The sequence below is a fragment of the Drosophila albomicans genome, chromosome 2R, assembly GCF_009650485.2.
Source record: "Drosophila albomicans strain 15112-1751.03 chromosome 2R, ASM965048v2, whole genome shotgun sequence".
NCBI classification, from domain to species: domain Eukaryota; kingdom Metazoa; phylum Arthropoda; class Insecta; order Diptera; family Drosophilidae; genus Drosophila; species Drosophila albomicans.
The window spans coordinates 33559247-33569967 of NC_047631.2; the positions used below are offsets into that span (position 1 = coordinate 33559247).

Sequence of the window (10721 nt, forward strand, 5' to 3'; positions counted from 1 at the left end):
AACAATATATATACATACAATTAACTAATAGCTATTTAAATGGAGATTGAACTAAATGTTAATTGACGTCCGCTTTGAGATTTTCGGAGAAATCGAAGAAAGAATTTACAGTTTTCCAAACTCCATTTAGAGTGAAGCTCTCGAGTCAGCCTCTCAAATGTTTAATTTTTCACACTTATTAATAGTTATTAAAAACACATTCTTTGACAAAAACAAAAACAAAAAACAAGAAATTATAAGGAAATGAAAATGCAACAAGATTCAATTAAAAATGAACAAAACAAAACAATAAAATTTCGTTGATTCGTTAATTATTACAGAGAATGGTTTCCAAAGTATTACAAAGAATTTCAAAGACATCATCGAAACATTTATGAAGTTTATTTTAATAGTTGCGCTTCATTTGTCCCGTGGCAAAGAGCACATCGAGTATGTTAAGGAACTCCCGATAGTTGATCTCCAGACAAAGTCCCCGCTCCACCCCGAAGCACTTGTTGATGGCCTCCAGCTCACGACTGCTGAGCATGTTGTGCATCTCCCTCAAAGTGATGGCGCGAAGGAATTGATTCTTGCTCACCGAACCGCAATTCTGACGATCAAAGTCCTTAAAGATCTGGCTGAGATTGGAGATCTCATCGGGGCGTCGAGCGAGCTTCATCAAAGCCTGAGAACACAAAGTGCGCTCATCAAAGTTAAGGAAACAGTTGACGCAGTCCAGATTGGGAAGATGCAGCAGCGGCACAGCGGTGACCACATTGTCACCCATGTGCGTGTCCACCTGGATGAAGATCTCGTCGAGCGCCTTGCAGAAGTCCCGATAGCGAACACAGGCGGCGCGTTTTGGGGAGCGGAAGCTGAGAGGGAATGAGAATGAGATTAGAGATAAGATTGGGGAGAGTTTCGGCTGGTACATTGAAAAAAAGACCAGTTTCTAATATCAAGAACATTCGTCTTAAAAACTGTTTTTAAAATAAGACCAGGAATTCTTAAGGCTAAGAACATTAGTCTGAAGAAATGGCAAATTCTCATAATAAGATCAACAATACTAGATTTGGGCTAAAAAAGTTTGTTATCAATCGAAATTCCTATAAAATTTTAACCTAGTTCTCAGTTCGTTAATAATTCAGTCTTAAAACTAAAAGAATTGTTTCTCATATTAATAAGAAGATGGTCTTAAATCAAATGTTCTGGTAATCAAGATGCGGTTTCTATCTTTAAGATCTTCATTCTTAGTACTAAGACCAAAAGCTTGATTTTAGAACATTTTGTTTTTAGTGTAGGTCCAGTCTCTAATATCAAGATCATTCCTCTTAAGAATTGTGTTTTTAAAATAAGATCACTTTAAAAACAAATTCTTAACACTAAAAATATTAGTCTGAAGAAATGGCAAATTCTCATAATAAGATCAACAATACTAGATTTAGGTTACAACATTTTGTAATCCATTGAAATTCCTATAAATATTTAACCTTGTTCTCAGTGTTTTCGTTAATACTCAACTCTTCAAACTATAAGATTTTTTCCTCTTATTACTAAGAAGTCTTATATAAAAAGCAATCAAGATACGGTTTCTATCCTTAAGATCTTCATTCTTAGTACTAAGACCAAGCTTGACTAAGCTCGGACTAAGCTTGATTTTAGAACATTTGGTTTTCAGTATAGTTTACTTACATCTTGGCCAACGTTGTGGCATCGTCTTCGTTGAGTATGATCATGGAATTGTCCAGTGCACGCTTGAAGTCGCTCTCGAGTATTTCTCCCTCGCGATGGCGATCGTAGTCGGCAAGGAAATCGATACACGAGACGCCCTTGGTGATCGCCTGTCGCTTGGCGCTGGTCAGAATGCGTATAATGTGCTCCTCGCTGTCCAGTTGCTGCTCGGCCTTGTCACGTGCGAATGGCGGACACTCTTGCAGCGGCTGCTTGCCCACCATGTGGGGCATGGCGTAGTCCGCGGGATCCACATCGTCCAGGAACTTGGTGTAGTAGAAGCCCAGCTCGTTGCCGTAGCGATGCAGCACAGCGTCGAGTTCGGGATTCGACAGCAGAATGCCATTGATGCGGAAGATCTGATTCGCCTGATGGCAATTCACGTGTCCGCTGTGGAGTCTGTGAGGGAATAGCATTAGATTGGGATTGGAATCTCGATAACTTCTTCTCACTTGTCATAGTTGCGGAAGAAGGGATGCAGGTAGAGACGTCGGTTGCGTATGCGCAGTCGTATTTTAGAGATGGCATCCTCACACAGCTCGCGTATGTCTTGCGGTGCTGCCTGCCAGTCCAAGGTGCCAGGACGCGGCAGCTCCTTGATGTGCTGCAGCGGGGACTCGACCACGCACTGCGGCATCTTGTCCAGATTCTTGATGGTAAACACTGGGAAATAAAGTAAGCTGTAGTAAAAGTCCTAAACCGTCGAGGGTCCGAAGAGGAAATTCAAGGAACTGAACAAAAACAGACGTTAAATAAATGTTTTCTTGGGATACATTAGAGGTTGGGGATATTCTCCTTGAGGAATTTTCAGTGTGATGACGGAGTAAGTCCTCATGAGCCTTAGGTGTATCAAGAGTATTAAGTGTTATATTGTAAACTTTAGGAACCATAAAAGAGGATTAAAAAATTAAACCCTGAGTTAGAGGATCGAATAAGGCGAACTATTGTCTTACTTAGCTTTAGTTCCTTTAGTCTTAGATCTCTTAGATTCTTAGACTTTAAAACTGGACTTACCTGTATCAATTTCGTCCACAAAATTCCGCCAGCGTATGCGATTAGTGTCGAGGGGATCCAAGTAGCGATCGGAGAGCAGAGCAAGCTCACGCTGCGAGAGATACTTGCCAACGCCCATGTTGGAAAGGCCACGCTCGAACTGGTTCTTGGTAATACTGCCCACGTTCAGCGGATCGAACTTCTCGAGGAACTCGCAGGTGCGCACGCGATTCTTGAAGATATAATCCTGGATGCAGTAGACAATGTCGCACTGACCACGATTCAGTTTGGGATGATTGCAGGCATCCGGGAAGATAGGTTGTGATAGCTGACAGCCATTAACAGCGGGCAGCTGGGAGAGCTCTAGATCCACAAGGCGACCAGGAAAGTTGTGTATGACATCCTGGCAAAGTTGAGAACATGAGGGAGGAGAGAAGATTGAAATATCTTAAGACTTACTCCCGAGTTATCCAGGAGATTGTGGCATCTCAGGTAGTCGATGATGTTGTCGATGTGCTTGAGAAAAGCGACGTAGTTGACCATGTAACCATCCTTCATGTAGCGCTTGAGCAGCAGCAGAAAATCAGACTCGGACAGCGGAATTTTCATAAAGTGTAAGACGCGTGAAAAGTGGGAAACTGTGACAACGCCCACGTTTTGAGCGACCTAGGGGAAAGCATAAGAATAATACAACATGTTGTTACTTTAGGGATTTATACTAACCAGCTCGTAGTCCTGAAAATAAGGCATCAATGGCAAATGTGTCTCTTTGGCTATCTTCAGCAGTATCAAGCAAAGCTTGCGGCGTTCTTCGGGCTGTGGCAAGACATTCAGGTGCCAAGGATCGTTCCACTCCAGTCCACTTGCCAGCTCCTTTTCAGCGCTCTTTTGCAGATCTTTTTGTTGAGGACTTTGGTTTAGGTTTCCTTATTTTAAGCATAGAGTTTACTCACTTTCCCCGCAGACTACTTTGCAGAACTGACGATAGGCGATGCGTCCATCGCGTATCTGGAAATAGTCGGTGACATCGCGCAGTTCGTGCTCGGATAAGCCGCTTACTTTGCGATACTTGCCCAGCACCGAGGTGAAGATTGATTCTGTTGGCGGTCATAAAACAATAATAAAATAAATTGAGCAGCATTTGTCGGATAATAATAGACTGGAAGAAACGCGATGTATCTAGAAAAGTGCAAAAAGTTTGCTAGCGCTCCGTAAAGTAAGCTATTAAAGCTACAAAGCAAGCCGCTAGTCGCTAGATGGCGCCAGTTATTCGAGCTGTAGAGCACAGTGTATTATGGATTAATGGACACTCGACTATAGATGGCGCCAGCATTGGAGCTTGCTTACTGCTGTGTTTTATTAACTTATCTGGTTATTGATCAAATATGAAACAATTTTAAGTAATAATAGCGAATATTCCAAGCTATATGAACTCAGAAATTTGAAGACTAAATTTTCTTTAAATTTAGTTAGAACTTAATATAAAACTATGCTCAAGATTTAATAAAAAACATAAACCAAATAGTGTTAGTTGTTGCATGTTAAATTGTGCGTAGGGTATTCAGGGTGTCGTTAGCTTACCCGATACAAAGCCAGAGCAGCCTGGATCGTGTTGCTTTATGTCCGCACAGATGTCAAAGTTGTGGCGAAAGATGGCGCCTTGAATTTTACGACAAGCGCGCCAGATTTGATTGAGCTCCATCTCCTCCTGTTGTGTGGCATGTGGAGTAGAGGTAGAGGTTGAATTTATTTAGTTGCACGCTTAAATTGTGGCAAAATGTCAGCTGTTACCCGCTCATCGCCCTCCTTCAGCTTGGTTGAGTGCATTCTAGCAATTCAATTTATATTTTTGAATGAAATTTATTTGGAAAAAGAAAAAGAAAGAATAAAAATAATTCTGCAATGTATGCTATAAAACACAATAATATCGAGGCAAGCTATGCTCCATTCGCCTCGTGCTTACAAATGCTGACATTCTACGCTGAGCATTCTGCTGTTTGCCTTTGTTTCACTTCAACTTGGACTTGGACACTAATCACATCCTTCTCGGACTCGCAATCACGAGCTCATTCATCCCGTTTGGTTTGTCGCAAATGCCAGCAGCACTTTTATTCAATTTTCTATAAATGACGCAGGAAAAGTCAAGAAAAAGAAGGAGGAAAAAACATATCCTGCCATCGAATGCAATTTCAGTTTATTGAAAAATCACTGGGCAACTAACCAAAGCGAGAGCCAAAGCCAGCGATAAGCTGACACTGATTGGCCGCTCACCTGCACAGTTAAACATTGTTTACCTGAGTAACTCATATGAGTACTTCATTCACTTTACGACTGCTTGGCATGAATATAGTATATAACATAGTGTAGTACACTGCAAAAAACGTTATAGTACTAAGAATTTGGTTCTAAAAAGTGCGTCAAGAAAATGAACATCTTAAAGTTAGAGAATATATCGCGATTGCAAGAATATTTGATTCAAGAACTCTGTCCTTATCAATGAGAGGCAAAAATCTTATAGTTTTAAGATCACAAATCTTGTTTAGCAGTTAAACCTGAGACCTTCTTTCACAGAATATAATAAGAATGGTTCGTGACAGCTCGACAAACTGAGCTATGAACTGAAAGGTAGATGAAAACTTTATAAAATTGTAGATGGATCCAGAAGTTTGTAACCTAACCTAAATCTTAGTTGCTTTGGCTTGCTAATCTGGTATATTTTATTTTTATATTATATATTTTAATTTTTTTAAAAAATACTAAACTAATATACCATAAAAATACTAAAATTATACTAAACTAAATATTTCGTATATTGATATAGTACTACATACTACATGAAAATATAAATATAGCACTAAATATACTAAATATTTTGTTTGGTATATTTTTAATATTTTTTATTTTATTATTAAATTGTCGATGGATCCAGAAGCTTGTAACCTTACCTAAATCTTTGTTGCTTTGCATTGATAAGCTGGTATATTTTATTTTTAAATTATATATTTTAATTTTTAAAAAATACCTAACTAATATACCACATAAATACTAAACAATATATTTCGTATATTGTTATAGTAGTATATACTACATGAAAATATAAATATAGCACTAAATATTTTGTTTGGTATATTTTTTATATTTCTCGGTATGTTAAATGGTATATTAAAAATTGAAATATGGTATTATGTCAATATACTAAATATTTAGTTTGGTATATTTTTAATATTTATGGTATGGTATATCAAATGGTATATTTTAAGTACTGTATTCAGCATTATACCAATACACTAAATATTTTGTTTGGTATATTTTTAATATTTATGGTATGGTACTATTTTAAGTACTATATTCAAAATATAAATATGGTATTATTTCAATATACAATATATATTGTTCAGTTGCTGTATTATTTGGTATATTTAAAAACGAATACCGCACTGTTTTGCTTTTATTCAAAATAGGTATCTCACAGTCGAGCACACTCAATTGTAGCTTTTATTACTGGCATCTTATTTTGAGATTTTGCCACTATTCAGTTTAGTTCAGCTCAGTTTTATGAATTTGTTCTTAAAGTGGACTTACATATTTCTGAGAACTCAATTTTTAAAACGAATGTTTTTGATTGTAGAGACTGTTCTTTTTTTTCAGTGTACGCTCTTAGCAGTGTCTTACGCCCTCGCATTGAGGTGCCTTGATGCGTGCCAAATTGCACTTCAACATCGATATGCCCGAGCCGATAAAAGTACATGTTATTATTATCGGTTCTTGCCTCAGATGAGCTTTGGGGCAGAAGCGAAGCGAAGTGAAGCCACCTTTGGTGCAACATTTTTATTGCGGCGCATTTTTGATTTGGCCCAGCTGCAGGTTATTTGCTTTTGCTCGGCCGCGAAGCTAATTTAAAATTATAGTTTTTAGTTGGAGCATAAAAAAATGGTGAGGAAAAAGAAACCACGATGTTGAAAACTAAAAGAGAAGAGTGAAGTGAAGTGAAGGGAAATCCAACGTTAACGCTTATCGTGCACAAACATATGGCGTTTTGTCAGTGCGACTTTGCAGCATGTTCTACCTTACACACACACACACGCACACTTGGACAAAACGTTGGCATATATTCATGAACCTGCTGTACATCTGCATAATAGATGGCAGCAGGCGGCGTCAGGTGACGGCACTTGGCGTACATTGCCTTTTATTTTAGTGTGTGTGTGTCTGTTGTCTGCCACTAGACTGCTTTTTGGGCGGTAAGTTTCACACGCATAGAGAGAGAGAGAGAGAGAGATAGAGACACTCACTTCGTTATAGTCGTATAGAAATATGGAGGAGAAGAAAAGGCAAACAATGGCAATGGGAGCTTCAGTTATCGCCCGCCATCTTTATTGCATGCAAATGTGCGAAAGGCGGTGCCCCGCCCCCCTGTGGCCCTTCCCCACCTCTTCGCTCAACTGCCTGACATATAAGCAATACGTATACGTAATATACGTATACGTAATGCACCTTTGCCATTGCCTTATAAAACCAACCGCATGCATATTTATCTTTTAGTCAGAGCCAGAACTAGAACCAGTTTTGTCTGCTTCAGTGTGTGTATGTGTGCGAGTGTATAGGTGTGTGTGTGTGTACGAATGTGTGTGTGTTGAAGAAATACGATATCTTAAGTGTTAAACAGGCGCTTTGCCAAACAAACTCGCACTGACGATACAAACGAGGCATTGCCACCTTATCTGCCTCGTTTGCCACGCCCACCTCGTTGCAGTCGTCGTCGTCGTTGTCGTGCTTAACTGCAAATGTGAATTTCAGCAATATGTATGTGCATTTTTGGTGGCAACCTAAAGAAAGCACAACCAACAAAAAAAAAAATAAAGTAATATGAAAAGCAAAACTACACCGCAGAAAATAAATAAACAAAAAAAAACGCTGCTCACTTCTGCTGCGGCGCGTTTTATGCGCACTTGAACACACACACACACACACACACACACTCATGGATGCAAACAGGTGTGAGGTGTGTTGTCCTTCCTCTTCCTCTGCCACTTCCTCTGCCTCTCTTCTTTACCCTTTACGGCATTGCATTCCTGTTGTGCATAGATTCGGTTGCTGCTTATAATTCTACGCCGGAGTTGTAAATATTTATTCAAGTATTTATTTATATACTCGCTCGCTCACTCATTCTCAACGCGAGTGTGCGAGTGTGTGTATGTGTGGATTCCTAAAATACCCAAAACAATGTAGGGTAGATTAGCTGCAGACCTTGTAATTATTATTAATTTTTTTGTATTTTATGATTTTTAAGAAAAAATATAGAAAAATATTTTAAACTTAGCTGATTTTTGCATTGAAGTAGGTGAAAGTTTTAAGGAGCATTGAAATATTCTGGACAAGTTCTACAACTCCATATTAAACGATATATTACTATACTACCAACATATTTTCTAAAGTTTCTGGAAACCTCTTTATAAATACATATGTCATATCTATATATTGTGTTTATAAGTTTTGTGCAAGAATCACTTTTATATTTGGCATTTTCTAAGCTTGAATTAAAACTAAATTCAACTATATTATATATGTAATACAGATAGAGGTGGAGAACTATCGATAGTCTGCGCCATCGATAGTGCTTGATAGTTTCCATAAACTATCGCCTATCGACGATAGCAAGGAAAATCTATAGTCGATAGTTGTCGATAGTGCAGTAAAAGAAAATAATTTAATTAGTTTTTGTAATAATCCATATTTGTTAAAATTGATTTCCCAATCTTTATCTGAAAACAATAAATAATTATTATTCAAATAATATGAATTTTTATTTTTTAGGTTTACGTTAACTGCTATTTAATTTAACCAATAATTAAAATAATTTGTCCTGCTTTGCTGAAGACCCTCTCAGACACTACGGAGGATGCGGGTATACAAAGAAATTTGAAAAAATGTCGACCATTATCGACGATAGCAATTGACCACTATCGAGAGTGCGAGCCGCTATCGAGAGCGTGTTGATAGTGGCCAACCATCGATAGTCCCGATAGTGCCATCGATAGTTCTCCACCTCTAATAAACTTGAATTAAAACTAAATTAAACTATATTATGTATATAAGACTTTCTTTAATAATAACAAAAAGCTCTAGGCAAATTTTGAGGAATATTCAAAAGAAAAAAGAAAATGACAATATAGATTTATAACAAAAGTATGCTAAAATAAATTAAAGATATAAGAATTCAGGTATACAAAGTATTCTAAAATAATCAAATATTCAAAATGAATAGTTACAATTTAAAATTAAAGCTTATAATATCTCAGTAAAATTGATATTTGTGTATCAAATTTTGTTGGTTTATTTTTAACTTTTACTTGGCACATTTTTTATCAATATTTTTTTTTCAAAAGGTAGTTGTTATTGAAATTTGATAAACATGATAAGCATAAATTAAAGAAATAATGAAATTCATCCAAGGAATCCTATGAAATTAAAAAAAATATTCAGAAATAATCTTAATCTCGTACCAAAGATTTCGTTAGATTAAATTTTAAAGAATATCTTGAATAAATTCGTATACAAAATATTTCTTGAGCTGTTTTTTATTTACTCTTTTGTAGTTCCTTAATTTGTTTATAATAATTCATACACTTCACTTAATATTTATTTACTCAACATCACATTCAATACTCCCTTTGGCACATTTTTGGCATTTAACAGGGTAAATGCAGCTTGTTGTGATTGTTGTTGTTGCTGTTGTTGTTTTTTTCATGTGTGTTCTTGGTTATGTTTTTTGCTGAATTCATTTCTGTGCGCAGGTTAAATTAAAATGCATTGCCCTTATGGCTGCGTTTTTGATTTGATGCAACCACAAAGAAGCACCGCACATAAACCATGCAACTGACTTGTGCTACTTGTGCCACAAGCACTTCACCAACAACAACAACAACCAGCAACAACAACAACAACAACTCGAGTGGGAGTCACCCTCTTAACAATATTTTGAATTACATTTTGGTTGCCTTCTTTTCTAGGAAGTGTGTTTAAGCAGGGCATTAAAAAGTGCTTCAAATGTAAATAATATTTTAAGGATTAGAAATATATGAAAAAAGATTAATTTGAAGTAATTCTTTCGATTGCTGTGCCACCCCATTTGAGTCCCAAGTCAATCTCTAGGGTATTGAAATACCGTTAATAAGAGCGTGCTGCATAAAGGATGCATTTTCAATTTTTATAATGGCATCGCAGCTGGCAGCCTTGCAGTTTTGCCTTTTTACGAGGCAGATTCAGTGCTCAAGTTTATTACACAGTTTGCCATTATATTTTGAATATATATTTTGACATTGGTTCTGCCAGCAACCGAAATGGCTTTTTCCGTTGCTAAGGCCAGACAACCAAGTAGAGAAAGAGATAGAGAGACAGAGCGAGAGAGAGAGAGAGAGAGGCTGCTTCTATCCAAGTTAACTCAAGCCAAGCAAGAGGCATCATAAAATGCGCAATATTCTGCAATTTTCATCATTTAATTTGCATTTTGCAAGACATTTTCTGATTCAATTTTCAATTCGTGTCGCGTGTAATAAGAATGAAAACGACAACGATGACGACGACGACAGTCACCTCATCACAACGTCTCTTGATTGCGGCATTATCACGCACATTGAGTGGCATGCAACGAGTTTAACTAATTAAAAATCCATTGTTGACATTGGCATTTTCTATTACAAATTGAAATGGGATCTGGCATTGCGATGCTTTCGTTTTGGTTGCCTCCATCGAGTCTGAGAGCTGAAAGTGGCCTCAGAAGTGTCGCTTAGAATATTGCCAGTTGTCGGTGTAAGTATTAGAAGAGTTAAAACGAATTGGGAATACACTTTAGGTTACTTAGTAATCGAAAATTGTAGGTGTAAAATATTGTCAATTGTTGCTACAAATATTTCAAAAGTTAACACGAATTGGGAATACACTTTAGCTTACTTGAAATATACAAAATTGAAATATTAGAAATATTGTCAGTTTTATTTATAAGTATGTTAATCGAATTG

The 10721-nt window shown here is 37.2% G+C and overlaps 1 protein-coding gene across 1 annotated transcript; it reads right to left on the bottom strand.

The window, feature by feature from the left end:
- Positions 1 to 303: 303 nt before the first annotated feature.
- Positions 304 to 4654, bottom strand: LOC117575365 (uncharacterized). Its single transcript, XM_034259529.2, has 9 exons — positions 4495 to 4654; positions 4285 to 4411; positions 3657 to 3800; positions 3427 to 3599; positions 3163 to 3369; positions 2725 to 3106; positions 2163 to 2373; positions 1672 to 2109; positions 304 to 854 (listed from the first exon to the last, which is right to left on the bottom strand). Exons 1-9 carry the CDS (start codon positions 4528 to 4530, stop codon positions 386 to 388), a joined length of 2187 nt encoding a protein of 728 aa, XP_034115420.1. The 5' UTR covers positions 4531 to 4654; the 3' UTR covers positions 304 to 385.
- Positions 4655 to 10721: the final 6067 nt, after the last annotated feature.